Source organism: Nymphaea colorata, chromosome 6 (genome assembly GCF_008831285.2).
Source record: "Nymphaea colorata isolate Beijing-Zhang1983 chromosome 6, ASM883128v2, whole genome shotgun sequence".
Lineage (NCBI taxonomy): Eukaryota > Viridiplantae > Streptophyta > Magnoliopsida > Nymphaeales > Nymphaeaceae > Nymphaea > Nymphaea colorata.
In genome coordinates this window covers 49694-69500 of record NC_045143.1, presented here as the reverse complement: position 1 = coordinate 69500, position 19807 = coordinate 49694, and the positions used below count along the sequence as shown (strand labels likewise).

The 19807-nt window shown below is 39.2% G+C and overlaps 1 protein-coding gene and 1 long non-coding RNA gene across 15 annotated transcripts in view; both read right to left on the bottom strand.

Moving 5' to 3' along the window:
• Positions 1-7470: 7470 nt before the first annotated feature.
• On the bottom strand, positions 7471-8489 carry LOC116256683 (uncharacterized). Its single transcript, XR_004173165.2, has 4 exons — positions 8348-8489; positions 8156-8245; positions 7673-7789; positions 7471-7581 (listed from the first exon to the last, which is right to left on the bottom strand). It is a non-coding gene; the product is annotated as an uncharacterized LOC116256683 (long non-coding RNA).
• Positions 8490-14341: 5852 nt separating this feature from the next.
• Positions 14342-19807, bottom strand: part of LOC116255696 (uncharacterized) — a 38766-nt gene continuing 33300 nt past the window's right edge. For 4 of the 14 annotated variants that reach the window (XR_007573679.1, XR_007573678.1, XR_004172917.2 and 1 more), the window contains one exon: positions 14342-14641. Coding sequence is in view for 2 of the 14 variants with exons in the window: in XM_050078438.1 (XP_049934395.1) it covers positions 14413-14641; positions 17839-17923; positions 18028-18109 (396 nt within the window). In the remaining 12 variants the exon portion in view is untranslated. Of the gene's footprint in view, positions 14642-14726; positions 14779-15379; positions 15406-17838; positions 17924-18027; positions 18888-19807 lie in introns of those variants that run through there. The other 10 variants (XR_007573680.1, XR_007573682.1, XR_007573684.1 and 7 more) reach the window with 6 other exon arrangements.

The following is a 19807-nucleotide window of genomic DNA, read 5'->3' as shown; positions in this document are numbered from 1 at the left end:
CCAATTTTTTCATAGTCAATACTTTGTCTCACACACAACCTCTTAAAACTGACCATTATACTGATGCGTCAAGCTGCCATGCATCGGCTGTCTTCAATCAGCCATTTATTTGAAGTGCATTTGAATGACATTTTGAACTTGATGGTAGGAACGTTGCCTCATCAGGATCCATATGCAGTCCTCCAGTCTTATGGGACTGCTTTCCCTGTCGTTGTACGGGGTTCATCGTATCTTTCCTACCTAGTTATTTCATAGTCAATACTTTTGTAACACACACAACCTCCCAAAACTGACCATTAATATCGATACATCGAGTTGGACATGCATCGGCCATGTCTTCAGTCAGCCATTTATTCCAAATGCATTTGATTGACATTTTGAACTTGATGGTAGGGACGTTGCATCATCAAGATCCATATGCAGTTCCCAAGTCTCACGGGACTGCATCCCCTTTTATTGTACGGGGTTCATCGTATCTTTCCTACCCCAGCTTTTTCATAGTCAATACTTTTGTCTAACACATAACATTCTAAAACTGGCCATTATGCCGGTGCATCTAGTTGGCCATGCATCGGCCGTGTCTTTAGTCAGCCATTTACTTCAAGTGCATTTGATTGACATTTTGAAGTTGATAGTAGAGGCGATGCCTCATCAAGATCAATATGTAGTTCCCATGTCTCGCGGGACTGTTTCCTCTTTTGTTGTACAAGGTTCATCGCATCACTCCTACCCAAATTTTTACATAGTCAATACTTTTGTCTCACACATAACCTCCTAAAACTGACCATTATGTCGATCCATCTAGTTGGCCACGCATCAGCTATGTCTTCACTTTGTCATTTATTTCAAATGCCTGTGATTGAAATTTTTAACTTGATGGTAGGGACGTTGCCTTATCAATATCCATATGCAGTTCCCATGTACCACGAGACTGCTTCCCCTCTTATTGTACAGGATTCATCGTATCTTTCCTACCCTAGTTTTTTCATAGTCAATACTTTTGTATCACACATAACATCCTAAAACTGACAATTATGCCGATGCATCTAGTTGGCCATGCATCGGCATCTCTTCAGTCAGTCATTTATTTCAAGTGGCATTTGATTGACATTTTTGAACTTGATAGTAGGGATGTTGTCTCATCAAGATCCATATGCAGTTCCCCTGCCTCACAGGACTGCTTCCCTTTTGTTGTATGGGGTACATCGCATCTATCCTACCCTAGTTTATTTATAGTCAATACTTTTGTCTCGTACATAACGTTCTGAACTTACCATTATGCCGATGCATCTAGTTGGCCATGCATCGGCTATGTTTCAATTCGTCATTTATTTCAAATGCATGTGATTGACATTTTTAATTTGATGGTAGGGATGTTGTCTCATCAAGATCCATTTGCAGTTCCGATGTCTCACGGGACCGCTTCCCCTTTTGTTGTACAGGGTTCATCACATTTTTCCTACCCAAATTTTTTCATAGTCATACCTTTGTCTCACACATAAGCTCCTAACACTAACCATCAAGCTGATGCATCTCGTTGGCCATGCATCGGCTATGTCTTCAGTTCACCATTTATTTCAAGAGCATGTGATTGACATTTTTAACTTGATGGTAAGGACGTTGTCTCATCAATATCCATATGCAGTTCCCATGTCTCACGAGACTGTTTCCCCCCTTGTTGTACAAGGTTCATCGTATCTTTCCTACCCAAGTTTTTTCATAGTCAATGCTTTTGTCTCACACATAACCTCCTAAAATTGACCATTATGCCGATGCATTTAGTTGGTCATGCATCGGCTATGTCGTCAGTGAGCCATTTATTTCAAGTGCACTTGATTGACATTTTTAACTTGATGGTGGAGACATTTCCTAAACAACATCGTTTAGTAGTTCTCAGGTCTCATGGGACTGCTTCTCCTCTGGTTGTACGGGTTTCATCGTATCATGTGCCTCATTAAGATCCATATGCAGTTCCCATGCCTCACGGGACTGCTTCCCCTTTTGTTGTATGGGGTTCATCGCATCTTTCCTACCCTAGTTTTTTCATAGTCAATACTTTTGTCTCATACATAACCTCCTAAAACGCTAAACTGACCATTATGCCTACGCATCTGGTTGGCCATGCATCGGCTATGTCTTCAAACCGTCATCTATTTCAAATGCATGTGATTGACATTTTAACTTGATGGTAGGGACGTTGCCTCATCAATATCAATATGCAGTTCCCAAGTCTCACGGGACTGCTTCCCCTCTTGTTATACGGGGTTCATCGTATCCTTCCTACGCTAGCTTTTTCATAGTCATACTTTTGTCTCACACATAACCTCCAAAAATTGACCATTATGCCGATGCATTTAGTTGGACATGCATCGGCTATGTCGTCAGTAAGTCATTTATTTCAAGTGCACTTGATTGACATTTTTAACTTGTTGGTGGAGACATTTCCTCACAACATCGTTTAGCAATTCCCAAGTCTCACAGGACTGCTTCTCCTCTGGTTGTACGGGTTTCATCGTATCAATTGTGCCCATAATGAGACGATCACACATCATTAACAACAAATCCCTTGAGTACTCCTTAAGTTATAAGTGCCGCTCTCTCTTGCCAAGACGATGAGGCAAGATGCACAACATTGTAAATAATAATCCCAAACAAAGTCCATGTTCGTTCATGTCTATTCGTCAAAAATGTGCTCGTAGACGCAACGTCCACTATACCACGAGAAACAAACAGCCATTTATTTCAATTGCACATAAGTGACATTTTGAAGTTGATGGCAGGGATGTTGTCTCATCAAGATCTATTTGCAGTTCCCATGTCTCACGGGACTGCTTCCCTTTTGTTGTACAGGGTTCATCACATATTTCCTACCCAACTTTTTTCATGGTCAATACCGTTGTCTCACACATAAGCTCCTAACACTAACCATTATGTCGATGCATCTAGTTGGCCATGCATGTGATTGACATCCTAAAACTGACCATTATGCCGATGCATCTAGTTGGCCATGCATCGGCCATGTCTTTAGTCAGCCATTTATTTCAAGTGCATTTGATTGACATTTTAAACTTGATAGTAGGGACGTTGCCTCATCAAGATCCATATGTAGTTCCCATGCCTCACAGGACTGCTTCTCCTGTACGGGGTACATCGCATCTATTCTACCCTACTTTATTCATAGTCAATACTTTTGTCTCATACATAGCCTCCTGAAACATACCATTATGCCGATGCATCTAGTTGGCCATGCATCGGCTATGTCTTCAATTCGTCATTTATTTCAAATGCAAGTGATTGACATTTTTAACTTGATGGTAGGGACGTTGTCTCATCAAGATCCATTTGCAGTTCCGATGTCTCACGGGACCGCTTCCCCTTTTGTTGTACAGGGTTCATCACATTTTTTTCCTACCCAAACTTTTTCATAGTCAATACCTTTGTCTCACACATAAGCTCCTAACACTAACAATCAAGCCGATCCATCTAGTTGGCCATGCATCGGCTATGTCTTCAGTTCACCATTTATTTCAAGAGCATGTGATTGACATTTTTAACTTGATGGTAAGGACGCTGCCTCATCAATATCCATACGCAGTTCTCATGTCTCACGGGACTGCTTCCCCTCTTGTTGTACGGGGTTCATCGTATCTTTCCTACCCAAGTTTGTTCATAGTGAATACTTTTGTCTCACACATAACCTCTTAAAATTGACCATTATGCCGATGCATTTAGTTGGCCATGCATCGGCTATGTCGTTAGTGAGCCATTTATTTCAAGTGCACTTGATTGACATTTTTAACTTGATGGTGGAGATATTGCCTCAACAACATCGTTCAGCAGTTCCCAGGTCTCACGGGACTGCTTCTCCTCTGGTTGTACGGGTTTCATCGTATCATTTGCGCCCATAATGAGACGATCACACATCAATAACAACTCATCCCTTGAGTACTCCTTAAGTTATAAGTGCCGCTCTTGCTTGCCAAGACGATGAGGCGAGATGCACAAGATTGTCAATAATAATCCCAAACAAAGTCTATGTTCGTTCTGTCTATTCGTCAAAAATGTGCTCGCAGATGCAACATCCGCTACTTTACCAAGAGAACGAAACAGCCATTTATTTAAATTGCACAGAACTGACATTTTGAACTTGATGGTGGGTACGTTGTCTCATCAAGATCCATTTGCAGTTCCCATGTCTCACGGGATTGCTTCCCCTTTTGATGTACAAGGTACATCACATTGTTCCAACCCAAGTTTTTTCATAGTCAATACCTTTGTCTCACACATAAGCTCCTAACACTAACCATTACGCCGATGTATTTAGTTGGCCATGCATCGGCTATGTTTTCAGTTCACCATTTATTCCAAGTGCATGTGATTGACATTTTTAACTTGATGGTAGCGACGTTGCCTCATCAATATCCATATGCAGTTCTCATGTCTCACAGGACTGCTTCCCCTCTTGTTGTACAAGGTTCATCGTATCTTTCCTACCCAAGTTTGTTCATAGTGAATACTTTTGTCTCACACATAACCTCTTAAAATTGACCATTATGCCGATGCATTTAGTTGGCCATGCATCGGCTATGTCGTTAGTGAGCCATTTATTTCAAGTGCACTTGATTGACATTTTTAACTTGATGGTGGAGATATTGCCTCAACAACATCGTTCAGCAGTTCCCAGGTCTCACGGGACTGCTTTTCCTCTGGTTGTACGGGTTTCATCGTATCATTTGCGCCCGTAATGAGACGATCACACATCAATAACAACTCGTCCTTGAGTACTCCTTAAGTTATAAGTGCCGCTCTTGCTTGCCAAGACGATGAGGCGAGATGCACAAGATTGTCAATAATAATCCCAAACAAAGTCTATGTTCGTTCTGTCTATTCGTCAAAAATGTGCTCGCAGATGCAACATCCGCTACTTTACCAAGAGAACCAAACAGCCATTTATTTCAATTGCACATAACTGACATTTTGAACTTGATGGTGAGTGCGTTGTCTCATCAAGATCCATTTGCAGTTCCCATGTCTCACGGGATTGCTTCCCCTTTTGTTGTACAAGGTACATCACATTGTTCCAACCCAAGTTTTTTCATAGTCAATACCTTTGTCTCACACATAAGCTCCTAACACTAACCATTACGCCGATGTATTTAGTTGGCCATGCATCGGCTATGTTTTCAGTTCACCATTTATTCCAAGTGCATGTGATTGACATTTTTAACTTGATGGTAGCGACGTTGCCTCATCAATATCCATATGCAGTTCTCATGTCTCACAGGACTGCTTCCCTCTTGTTGTACAAGGTTCATCGTATCTTTCCTACCCAAGTTTGTTCATAGTGAATACTTTTGTCTCACACATAACCTCCTAAAATTGACCATTATGCTGATGCATTTAGTTGGCCTTACATTGATTGAGTCATTAGTCAGCCATTTATTTGCATCTAATTGACATTTTTTACTTTATGGTAGAGACGTTGCTTCATCAACATCCTTGAGTAGTTCACAGGTCTCATGGGACTGCTTCTCCTCTTGTTGTATGGGGTTCATGGTATCTTTTGTGTTCCTAATGAGGCAATCACACACTATTCACATCTCATACCTTAGGTGCACCTTAATTTATAAGTGTCGTTGTCTTTTGCCGAGACAATGAAGCAAGATGCATAAGATTGTCAATAATTATCCCAAACAAAGTCTATGTTTATTCATCATTGTTCGTAAATATATTACTAAGGTTTGCATTATATATGTGTACGCATTATTATGCACATCATGTAATATATTGGTCTTATAATGAACCGAAATTATTATTTTATACACATAAACATATGGTTTATCCAAGAAACAAAGTTGTCAAAGCCAGGCTGAATGACTGAGTCGGCCCAACAAGTCATGGACTCACAAATCACTGGGTTTTAAAACCTTGTGTTTGACATCATATTCCTTTTGACTCCTCTAGCCCATTACTGCTTTATCATGCATTTAATTTACATCTACCACGTGCAAACCACCTCTAACAACATCTCCACATCTAGGATTGACTTGGGAGCCTTCCCTCTTTCCTCCATGCTAATACGTCTAACCTACATCCTTAATATCGAGAGAAACTAGGTGTGAAAATTAACTATTCTCATCATGTTTTTACACTTTCCCAGCCTTGCGCAGTTTCCATTGTCATTTCTGTAGTCTCACGTGTAAGCTCTTGAAAATGGCTTTTGTACCGATGCTTGTAGTTGGCCATGTGAGAAACTCGGGCATTGGAACCCTCCAACCTACTATTGTTGGTAATGAAGAGGTGCAACATTTTCTAGATTTCACCACAAAAGGTTAGAATGATTATGCTATCTGGGGTTGTAGGTTTTGAATTAGGAATCATACCCCGTCTACCAAACCCTTTTCTAACGTTGTACTGGTTTTTCACAATACTCTTAAAACTGCAATGCATAAGACACTGAGTTTCCACATGAGTATGTCTCATTCACTGTTCGAATGAGTGTCAATATTTGCTCCAACTAATCTCCAATTTTATCCATCCTTTTGCACCAATAACGCAATGATGATACCTCACATATTCCTCATTGATTGCTCCCAAAGACATCCACGGCGCTCTCTCCTGCATAGATGATGAGGCAGGATGCGTAAAATTGTTATTAAGTCTCAAACAAAGTTGATGCTTCTTCATTGCTTTTCATCATGAATGTACCCCAGATGTTGCATCTACCATTTGTCTATGCTTATGAGTTAACTTATCATAATAATATTCCACCACCTGCTATTTTGGATTTTGATTGTGGGGACACTGCCACATAAGATCCTTGAGTGGTTCCCACATCTCAAGGGATTACTCGCCAGTCCCCCTCTTCTTGTACATAATTGGTTGTAGTTTTTCCATATTGGTTCATTTTACCTATGGCAAAATCTTGTTTCAAAAACTCTTTATGCATCTCCAGATAGTAATTAAAACATTACCCAAGGATTTCTTACTCGTGTTCTGCCTTATCTTTCAATGAAAAGGAAAAATCTAAAATCCAGAACAAGAACATAAATATGAATGCTGATGCTAGAGGGATATTCATAAAGGCAACAAATGTTGCAGCTGAGTAATATATCTGAAAACTAAAAAACCCATTTATGAAGAGCTGTTATAATTTGCCTATACAACGGAAGCTATGGATGTAAAAATATTGTCATATGGATGGCAATAAGAAGCAGTACAGAATTTTACAACAATCAACAGTATTTTCAAGCATGGAATAGAGATGACCGCTAGATCAGCAACAAACAAGCCACAACTACACAAAACATTTGCAAATAAAAGGAGGCAGTCTAAGATGATCATCAATCAGATGAATGGCAACATGGTTCTCCAAACAAAGCACAGCAGAATAGACACAGGATAAATGTGAAGGACCTTCAGCAGCCTACTATAGAATATTACTTCACCTTGGAAAAGAAAACCTCCTGTAGCACATGTACCTTTTCAAACCTCTCAAGAATGATAGATATATCCCCGTTTTCCAGTGCACTAAGGCCCCATGACTACATACCACTGCTTACCGACGAGTGGCTCTATGACCTATTATATACAAGTGCTCCATTTAATTTGACTAGACTGTTTTGCAAAAAACCAATTATCTTATGATATATAGAGAGAGAAAATTCCTGACCTCCCCACCACACTGTCATCTTGGTAGTCTTGATGTAGATGATTCCTTCTTCACAGCAAGACCAGCCTCTTCGAGATCTGCCCACAATTTGTTGAAAGCTTCAAACAATCAAGTCCACTGAAATAACAAAGTAGGAGTCTCAGGCATCCGTAAGATCAATTCCATCCTTGTTAATGACATTTAGTATTGGGATGCCCAATTTTCTTGCAAGACCATAATCATTATGATCATGTACAGGGTTTATCTTCAGCAGTCCAGTTCCAAATTATTTGTCAACATATGGCCTCAGAGGATTTCAGCAAATTAATTTTTCATGTATATTAAACAATTTAAAGACAAACTATCTTGCAAAAGTAGGATGTAGATGCACAGGTAACAAACAGCTATAGGATATGCAATAAGAGCAATAAAGGCATCTATCTACTTCAGAAGCGTCCAATCCTTCAAAATACTAAAAGAACAAAAACTAATTTGAAGGGGTACCATCGAATCCCTTGACTGCCGCTTGGATGACATCCTTCGTGTGATGCTCATAAACGCTCAAGTTCGTGCAAGTCTCGTCGAACACGTAATCTGCACAGTCAGACCAAGAGCCCCGTTCAGCGTTTTTGCACTGTAAGAGGGAACCGCAGAGAAGAGAAGAACCTGCAGGACGGGAGGGCAAAAGGAGTTTACCCAAAGCGAAGGAGACGGACCGATCGATCGATCACTAAATAGTGAAATCGCGAATCGATGGATCGACGAGCGAGGGACGAGGCCGATCGAACTCTTCTCCACTTCGCTACTCTGTCTCTCGACCTTTTAGATGCCCCCCTCCCCTTCCCTTCCAAGTAATGATCATAAAGATCGACCTGCATTGGTCTTGTGGGTTAAAATTTTTCTCAAGCCCTAATGAGAGCGCAGAAACGCTGAAAGAGCGAGGGAGGAGGAAGGAAACTCACCAGCGGAAGGATGATGGATAGGAGCTGCTGCTCGTAATTTGGAAGGATGAACTGCGGCAACCCACCGATGCAATCTGCATCCTCCTCCATCGTCGCACCATCGAGGATCCAGCCTCCTCCATCGTCGCGCCATCGAAGATCCAAACTCCTCCCATCGAGAGAGAAGGAGAGGGTGCTTTCTTTCCGGGAACTCGGCGGGAAAAAGAAAGCCCTCGTAACAGAATGGCCGTTGAGAAGTGTTTCTTGAACTTCTTGATTTATTGTGACCCCTTTTCATTCTTACTTTGAAAAAATTATAAATAGGCGCCCACAGCCGCTCAAATTTTCAAACACCACAATGATACCCCCAACTTTTGCACGAAGTCTCGCTTACTCACAAAAACAATTAATTTTTTTCTAAACATTTAACATAAAAATGAGAAGGTGATAAAAAAATTTTCAAAATTTAAGTTTTAGTTCGGGTGCTGTATGATATTTCATGCTCATCAAACGTGCCCCTTAAGTTATTGTTAGTAATCCTTGTTGGTTGAATCAGTGTGTATCAGCCGATTCCCTCCATTTTTTTATTTTTAAATCAGTGTAAAATATTTTAAACTATTTTTTAATTTAAATAAGATATTAGCCCCTCTTGTATTTTATAATTTAAATAAGAAATTATATTTGATTTTGTGTATGATTTATAAACTTTGTTATATTAAATGAATTATTAAATCATTTAAATTTATAAAAAAAATAGAATATTTGGCGATCCCAACTACCCATCTTTTATATTGTTGAAGGTGTGCGTTTGATTAACTTGTATATTGTTGAGACTTTTAATTACTTTTAAATATATTTTGAAGTTTTATTTAACTATTTTTATTTTTTAATATTTTTAATCAATTCGCAACCAATCAACTGACGGGCGGCCTGGCCGGCCAATTTGGTGTACAAGGTGGCAGGAAGGAATGACAAGAGTTGTGTGACTCATCACTCATGAAACAAATTAAAGATGGTAGTACAAGGAATTTTTTTAAATTTGAGTAGATTCACCAAACAACACTTGAAACATGTGTCTCATGAATTTAACCCAATTTTGAAGTAGATTCATGAAACACTAACGCTCATTAAAAGACTCTTTGGTCATTAAGAGAATCTAACCCAATTTTGAAGTAGATAAAATGCATTGTACTTTGAGGTTTAGTATATTTTCAAACAACCCTTAAGAAGAACTCGGTTTGTCCATGGTCTCAAATTTATTGCTAGAACGTGTCAAGATATTGACATTAAAATCAAATCAAGATTTCAATTCCTAACTCGATGGCAAGTTTGATTTATAGGATATTTGGCTAGAGGGAAAATGAAAGCTTTGGATTTTACAGTTGGACTCTTCTAAGTCCAAAAAAAAGAAAATCTAAAGAATGGGTACCAAGACAGCACTGAATAGAGTTCATGTCTGCAAATGTACTAACCAAATTTGCCCTAATTAAGAGACTATTTAATAAGAAGAAACATGTGTTTTTGAATTATATGGTGTGAAAATGCTACGCTTTTTTTGCGCGATTATGGATATTATTTTGTAACCAAACAATCAAAGCTTAGCTATAATCATTCTATATTTTCTGAAACAATAAGCCGCGTTCTTTTTTTTCCTTTAGTTGAAGGAGAAAGAGAAATTGGGGATGTTGAGCGCTGGGTCCGAGATGCAGACTCCGTTGAAGCACGCTTGGAGACTGAGAATTGTTTGTTTGACCGGATCGAACCGGTTGACCAGGTCAGGCTCGGGCAGCACTTCCTTGTTCCCTCTTCGATCAAACTCGCTTAGACCCTAAAATTTTGACCAAAACGATGGTCAGTAGTCCACATACTCTGTCGCTGAGTAAAATTTCCTCTATGCCCAAGATCTCCTAAACAAACTGCTGAGATGCCATTCCCTTTCTCAGGACCGAACAACAGATTACCAAATTCTCAAGTTGGTTTATTATTTTCTTTTATTTTTCTATAATCGGTTTAATTTGGTGCAAACAGATAAGGCAGTAATTTTTTTTTTGAAAAAGTTGAGATTGCCAATTTGCCATAGTGCCATCACATGATTGTTTTGAAAGGGAATGGCAAACGTGTAATATCTTCAAATAAGTGGCTCCTTTTATACAGAGCAGGTTCTTTCTGGAAGGAAAGCAGTGGCAGAAGTGAAATACTCTGAGGTTGAAAGGGCAATACTCTGAGGTTGAAAAGGCCTTTGGGTGCAGCCAAATCCTTCCAAGAAGTAGGGTAGAGAAAACGTCGGCGTTCCCGTTCAGAGAAGAAGCTCTCTACCCTATTTCAAGACTCACTACGACCAGAGATCAAGGTCTCTACCCTACGCTTCTCTCTCGTTCACTCTGCGTTGACGGTCATGGCTACGAGAGGAAAGAAGCCCATGTGCAAATAAGATGTAAGTATCATACAAGCATTAGTATTCATTTCGCATCAATGTTGTCGAACTTCTAGAATGGATATATTTCAATTTTCAAAATGTGAACATAAAGGAATCATCCTCGACATCTTAGGTAATAATTTGAGAAGAATTGGACTGGTTTCTATTGCGCGACATCATTTGAGATGTCATTTGATTTGAGGTTCCATAGTAAAAAAGAGTGGACTGAGTCATAAAAGAATGATTCAAGTATGTGCATGGTCAGCCCAGGAAGATGACTATTATAATGCTGATGATTATGTACATATGTAATAACTTCATAGTGGCGATCTAAAAACTATTGGTGAGCCCCAACAGGAGGAGGAACAAAATAAGAACACTCTAGTAGACTGCCTCACACTTAGAATTGATGAAAAGAATAAGGACTTGTGGTCTAATTGATGAAAAGAAGGTCAGTAGCATCATTGTAATTGCATCATTAGGTTGTTTATGGGTTTAATTTAGTTTTATGTTTCCATGATAAGTAGTTTTATGTAAAAGAAGAGGGCACCTGTTTAAGTGGTCTTAATTGCATATAGATACAAGCTTGGTAGTAGAGAACAAGTCATACTAAGCAATTCTGTTTGTACCCTTGTTAAGCTGGTTTTCCCTAGAGCTGAAAAAACAAGAAAGTAGAAATTCTGATTTACGGATTGAGATTCTGAAAGAAAGTTGAGAAGTGGTGCAATGGGAAGGTCTAAAGTCTAAACTCGCACAGCGTGATATAGAGTTGCAGAAACGAGGAGCCCACTATGACTATGAGAAAAAAAAAAAAGAAGCTTGAGGAGGATATTCACATGTTTCAGATTCTATTTCAGATTCAGATCCCAATCTAAATTGCAACGGATATTCACATGTTTCATTTGCATGTTCCAAATCTAGTTCTTTGGGTTTTCCAAATGCTTCGATCGAATATCTAGATATCAAATCAAATACATTGACATATCTACATATCAATTTCCTAACCAAGTTGATAGACACAAGGCCAAACCGAACGAGAGGGCCTTGGTTCCTGTCTTTAATGGACTGTTTTTTAAAGCCTGTATGGCTTGTAGTGGAAGGTGGTAGGGAGTTTCATTAAGGCCCTTCTTGCACACAAAACCTTTTTTTGTTTTTGTCTACCCACCAAAACATAAAAGCTATGTTTTTTAAACTCATTTGAACAATCATTTTTACAAAACCAAGTTTTCTAAAAAATCATTTTGTCAAGGAATTGCCCAAACGGTACCTAAAGCTTTTAAGCGAAGTAAATTGAACTCTTGTTTGCCTGAACGATAAATACGCATGACATGTCTCAACCATTTGTGAGTGCCTTGTACTGAAAATGCTACATGTGATTAAGTCTTTTCCTTTAAGTGTATTTTTGAAAGGCTAAGTAAGTGACATTTAAAAATTCAAATATGTAGTAGAATTCATTTTTTCTTTTTCAATTTGAAACAAATTGATGGAAATGCCTCTAATGACTACATATACGAACAACTACAATCAATCAATTCACATGCGTAGGAAAGCTCGGGTTTCCATGTGAAGATCATGACCAAGTTCATCTCAAATGATCATTTGTGAAAAAGCTTGGGAGTAAGATTCGCACCAACACGACCTGCCGTCTATGTCGGCATTAAAATCTCCAGTCAAAGAATGAACACCTACTAGGGCGGTATTGGGCCCGCCCTGTTCGATTTAGAGTTAGAATTTCCAGTTAGAGTAGACATCAACGAGGAGCACTAAATTCTAGAACAAGTATAAAGGGCAATATATGTCACAATTTTTGTGGACTATCTATTTCCTTGTATATATAAGCCAAAGTTTGGGTGTATCTCTTAGAAATTATTGTTTGATTACCTCTTATCCTAGGCTCATGCATCGGACTTGGCATTGTTTTTTGAAGTGAAAAAATCTAAACCAAGAACGTATTAGGTCCAATATCGTACTAAAAATTTGTCGAGAATTTTATTTTACAGAGGGTACGCCTCCACGTTTTATTAAATTTTACAGAGGGTAGGCCTCCACGTTTTATTAAGACAGATGACATCAGCATGAACAATAAAAAAATCAAGAACAGACAGCTGAATTGTGTACCCGGCTTCATCAATGATGGTGGCAGTTTGGAAGAGGACCTACACCTACCCATTAGAAATTAACGATGCGCGTGAAGAGTACCCGTTGAGTGTACCAGTAAAGCTTAATGGCAAGTTGAGTGAATGGGTTCGGTGCCGGTGAGCTGACGACTACTTTAGTGCCCAGCGCCAAGTAGCAGACTAGTCCGCTAACATCTATCAGAGCCATTACATCACTCTGCAACTACTTACAACAATACATGGCGCCTCCTCTCTACAATGCTAATGAGTTAACCAGCAATGGAATCTACTCAGGCAGCCGACGATTGTGGTGTCACCTCAAAGGTTACCACTTGCTTCCACCTCCTGGGAAGACAAGTTGGTTTTTCCTCGCTTTCTACTTTACAAAAAGGAATTACATAACAAAGTAGAAAGGAGGGTGAGTAAGAGGTTTTAGGGTCTTGTTTTCCAAATTAGAGCTTGGTTGTTTATAATTTACAGAAATTACTAAATATATTAATTTCCTGAGGTTTGTATCCGATTGATATTATTTGTTCTCAAAATCATTAAAGTCTGCAACTGATCATATGTGAAAATGGCACTATGTATATAAGGCACTTACGTGAGAATATTTGCTCAAAAAGTCCGAACTTCCTTTCATATGTAGAGAGAGGGGGAGAACACAAAATGTACTTGTCTTACACGGAAGTGCTAAGGAAAGGCGAGGGACGAAGAACGATGTAATTAAACTCCTCTCAATCCAAATTCAAAAGAAACCAGCGAAACTAGAGGTGGAGGATCACCAGTATACATGTACAACGATGACAATTTTCACCGGTATAGATTCATTGGCATATCTATACCGGTGGAGGGCTCACCGCTATAGCTGCTTCTCCCGGCGGTTACTATCACCGGAAGAGGCCACCTATAGCGGCGTATATCTTCATCGCTAGACCTGTATACAGGCGACGAAAATCACCGCCGGAGGCATGTATACCGGTGAATTTATCACCGCTGGAGTCCATGTATAGCGGTGAATTTATCACCGCTGGAGGCCATGTATAGCGGTGAAGTTATCACCTCTATAGATTGCAATACCGGCGATCAACATCACCGGTGAAGGTTGACCGCAAGTAATATGTTCCGACCCACGCAATACGAATACCTCATTTAGTCAATCCAAACCCAACGCGATAAATCGGCCAGCGACGGATCGACTTGCTTAATTCTCTTTTTTAGTTTTACCATATATCCATAAGACCTTATTAACATGATTTTCAACCTCCAACTTAGCACGTAGTTGCAGGATCATTTTTCGGGGAATTTTTTTTGAAAAATAAAATTCGACCATCTCAAAGCTTCCAAACAGTGGAGCCTAAAAGCTAAAAATGCATCACTGAAAAAACTCTGAATTAATGCTACAAATATGATGGAACCCAAGCTGGTTGGTGGATATTGCAGGTGGTGACCCCATTGACAGGAAGAAGTGCAGACTATTGCTTCGAGTGTGTGGGCCTTGCCTCTCTCGCTTGCTGGCCTGTATAAAGACAAGCAAGCTGAAATCAACACTATCTCTCCTTTTGCAAATTTATCAACATGTAAGCATCAGTTTCCGAAGAACAGCACAACCAAAGTAAACAGACATGTTAGGCACGCCAATAAAAAAAAAAATTCCTGCATCAATGTAATCCAGAATCAGATCAAACTTTAGAACATCTCAATGAAAGAAATTCTACTCATATATACATATCTATATATCTATCTATCTATATATATATATATATATTAAGGAATAACAGATATTAAATGTAATCCCTAGATATCTTTTGCCACTTCACTCTCTCCCCCTCCCCTGTCTACAAAATATTTCTTTTTGCTTTTTGGTTGCCAAATGGACACACTGCAGTAACTATTCTATCACTAGAAAATGAGAGAGGGATCTAGTTGGGAAAACAATCATTTATGACATTAAAAATTCTTCTTTGATGGTTTCTGTGAAGATAAATGAAACACCGTTAGATGGTAAAGATTAAGGGACATGTTATTTTATTGATATTGGATCTGGTTACATCAACCAGACATTGGGAACTCAAGAGATGCATAGCAAAACCAACAGGTGCTTGGGTGGTTGTTTGGCAATAATAACGGTATGACAAACTGTGCCTCAAGATAATCTTTGACAAGAATCTTATGTGCAGAAAATATACATTATACATGCTTCCTTCAATAGCTTCATATTAAGTTTCCCCATTTTGTTTTGATCCCAATGTCTGTACGGTTCTTGAACAACTTTCTAAAACCCTATGGAGCAAGGAGAGTTAGGTGCAGCAAAACTATTATTTGGTTCTTCTTTTTGTAACATAAAGTGTTGAAGCAAATGGATCTAACAACCCCAAGGCATTACTTGGTCAAAAGAAATAATCTGAAAGCATTGAAGCAGATATATAAGAAGGTGTTAGATTGGTTTAAACACACACTCTGAATATAATTAGTCGGTTCTAGCTCCAACAATCAGATCTTTTTTTTGTTTGAAATCAACATATTTTATCCATTTCATTATAAGCAGATATATAAAACAGGTACTTGAATTTCGAACCCTAAACAAACCAAGATTCTGCACGCAAAATTGACAGTTCATACCAACTATTGACTGGAAATGTACAAATCTAGACAACAGGCACAGTGAGCACCAATATGGATAACTTGGACATGCAAATTAGTTACATGAATCCCAAAGTGTCATACCAACAAATCGATAAATTTTTTATATGCCCATATGCAAAAAATATTATTCAATCATTGACAAGGGACATACATTTGAAAAATTTCCTTTTTGGGCCTACATTTTGCCTGCAACCTGAAAAACCCACATTTTGTAATTTTTAATAAGTGTCACACCTACTCATTCCCTTGCTAGTCATTATTGAATATTATACAGGCAGCTGCGGTAATCACAGTGTCAAGCTGCCGAAAGTAATAAAATAAGGACACATTTTCCCTCTCCTAATGGTTAAATGGTACTCAACTTAGCTACCAGACAGATATATGAATGGAAAATCCCCATAAGTTGCCGACACAATATAGAGCAATTGTAAGCATGGAAAACCGACGGCCAAAAGACAATTGTAACAACTACCCCTGCTCTCAGTAATAGTTTCCATACACATAAAACCGTCATTGGAGTATCTTTTTGGCATTTTTGTAAAGCAAAATACAGTCACTACTCTTTTAAAGGTATTGATTTCAAAGGTTTCATGTGTACAAGGTTGTTGGAGAGGAGTAAAGAACTTGGGCCTTGTCATTGTCCCAGATCATAATCATTAGGTCCAAAAATAAAGAACTTGGAAGGAAATTTTAGAAAAATGTGGACCAGTTTGGGCCTTTAGGATCTAAAATGTAAGAAAATATTGCATTTATGAGCAGGTTGAAAATTGTGCATAGTGTCACTTTTAGCAAAGCAAGCTTAAACATCGGAAAATATTGGCCTAAAGGTCAGGTTTAGTGAAACAACGGGCAATAATTGTGGAAAAAATTGTTGGATGAGGGGATGAGACTATGGGGATGGACAGATTTTAGAACTCCGCCTGAAACATGAAACTTTTCAAGAGCAAAAGGCAAGTAGTATATCAAATGGATCACAACTTCCTTTAGCAAAATTCCTGAGAATTTCAACTTGAGCTTTGTAAGTGCAGGTATTTGTGTGCAGAAGAGATGTTCAGCTCCGATATAGTTGAGAAGTCCCTACCTCTTGGTGATAATATAAGGCACCAAGGCCTAAAAAACTCACAGGTCTGACCATAGCTTGGTCAGACTCAATTTGACCAAGCTGAGCTTGCACAAACATAAAAATTAGAAAAATACAATTACAAAAAGAATAAAAATGCTTACATATATTACTAATATAGTCAAATGTATATATATGTGAGACTACGGTTATATACGCACTTGTGCATATAGCTTGATGGATCATACACATACACATATAAATTGCATATACACAAGTGTTTGCGATAATACACAAAGAACCTTCTAATAGCTAATGCCCCCACATACCATTTGTCCATTTTCTGCATTTAGATGTTTTTTTCACCATAAACCTATTACCATTATCTCCTAACTTCTTTGAAACCACAAAAAAAAAAGCCCTAAACAAAACCTTTAGTGTGCAACTCAACCAACCACAAGGTTGAGCGACAAGCATCCAACAGTAGGCTGGAATGACCAACAATACCTGAAGCACTTGAATGTGACACCCCAACTATAACCACAGCCGTCTAACATTACTTAGAAGGCTAAAAAGTTACAACATAAGATCAACACATTAATGGATCACTAAAGGTAATCACATACGAGAATATATGCATGCCCTTGTGTATCTCTCTTCCGTAAATGCCCATAGGAATAGCAATGCAACCTAAATGAACCCTAACTCTACCAAATTCCAATATAAATCTATTCTTTTCTGAAATATCACAGACTCTCCAGCCAAAAACTTAAATTAGATGAATACTGAAATACGATTTCTGCATCCTAATCATACATGCGAAAGGCCTAAGACAAGTCAAAGGATTGACCCCTATCACTTTTTTGATGCATGGTAGAATCGAAGGTTAAGTCCTGCACTATGGTGTTGGAAGCATCTTAACTGTAGAAAACCTTGAAAATTAAAACCCTTCAAGCAACCCCTCTAGTTCGATGCATGACAATAAACTACCCTTGTTCTAAGTTTCTAACCTTTGAGGCTTCGATGCGCATCTCAAGGAATGACTGTTGCAGGTGACTCGCTGTCTGCCGACAACCAGTGGTAGATGGCGGCTGCCTGCAAATAACGAACAGAACCCAAGACCACAAATTTGAAGGCCCACCGAAAGTAATCAAGAAGCCGTGCTCAAGGGAAAGAGAGAGAGATAGAGAAAGAGATACCGGGCTTGGGGAAATTTGGGATCACACGGATCGACGTGGAGATCCTCTTGATGCGATCGTCGCCGCCCTCTCGATTCCCCATTGTGGACTAATAACATAAGTTGAAGCATTTAAAAAAAAACAATAGTGTACATACACACTGACATTTCATCAACCAATTTGAGGGCTACCGTTGAAGGGAAGAAACGAATGAAGAGATAACATACGGCAAGAGGTGCGTCAGCGATGGTCGACGCAGAGCCTCAAACAGAGAGAGAGAGGGAGAGAGAGAGCTAACCTGTTTCAAACGACGTCATACGAGAACACCCATCACTGAGTAGGGATACACCACCTTGATCGCGCAGGTTACTGCTGTAAATCAGAGCTAGAGGCCGACTCAGAAAGAGAAGTATTCATACATGTGAAGCAGAGGGGAGGGGAGGTGGGACGGAGACAGGTTGCATTGCAGGAGACGAAGAAGAATAGGAGAGACACAGAAGAAGAGTTGAGGAGAAGAGTTGAGACGTTTCTTGGATAGGCATGGCAAAGGCGGTGGGAGTGGGCGACGGTTTTGTCGAGTTGGGGAAAGCAAATAGTTAATTTGCATCAATAAGTGGTTCACATGCACATGCTCCGCAAAACTTTTAATAATAGCAGCAAACAGGCAATTAAATCACCGAGACAAAAACCCAAAAATGTAAAGATGCAAACAGAGGAAAGCAAGAGAAATACATTTATACAGTGGCGGAACAATAAATTTTGGACTATGCCCCTCCAAAAATAAAATATCGCATAGAGAGGGATATTTTATTTTTGGAGGGACATAGATGAACATAGAAAATATACGCGTGCAGAACAGTTTAATCCAGCACTTCTTGTTCCACCACTGTTTAGGACCCTTTCCTTTGCAAAACCCACTTCCACATCCAAATGAGCTGGTCATGAGCTGAGAGTAGATTTAGAGCTCAAATATCAAGGAACCCTTCTCCTTATAATACTTCTGCATCCAAATGAGCCGATCAGATGATAGTAGATTCTGAGCTTTGAACTTTTCTCCTTGCAAAACCCACTTACATGACTTGTAAGATTTTTTGTCTGCTCTCAAAAACCTAACGTGGTCTTATAGAAGCATTTGTTCCTGTATCCATCTCCTTGGAACCGGATGTCCCCGAAAGCTTTGGCTCTTGTTGGTCTCAGATCTCAAAGCATTTCTAATATTCACAACCTCACCAAGCAACTGCTATGCTGCCTTGACATACTTGGAATACTTAGGGGGCAAGGCTGGGGGCAGCTTTCTCCAACTTAATTCCCATTCTTAGCATCATGGAATCGCTTTGTGATCATGATGCTTCACACCAGAAGGACATGGAAGAATACCTCGTCAATTGGGATTTAAATCCATTGAGGCATATTAAACTATATGAATTTGGATAGCATCTCTTCCTGATGATGACTATTATGTACTTGTTACTTACCTTTGCTAATTAATCATCTTATTCACCAGCATTTTCATGTTCACATCGGTGTGTGCATGCATGGTTGAATGTGCGATGAGTGCTTCAGAATTCACACATTCGAACCTCTGTACAAAGCAAGAAGAAAAAGGATTGGATTCACCAACTTCCTAGTAAGCAGTGTGCCCAAGGACAGGGGCCGGTCTGTGGTTCCTTTTTCAAAGTTGGGCTAACATTTATCTCTTGGATGTAAGTGAAATTTGGATGTAAATTAAATTAAAGCTACCAGATTATGCCAAGAGACTATCGCGGAATCGAACTCTCAACCTCCATCAGCTGGTTTTAAG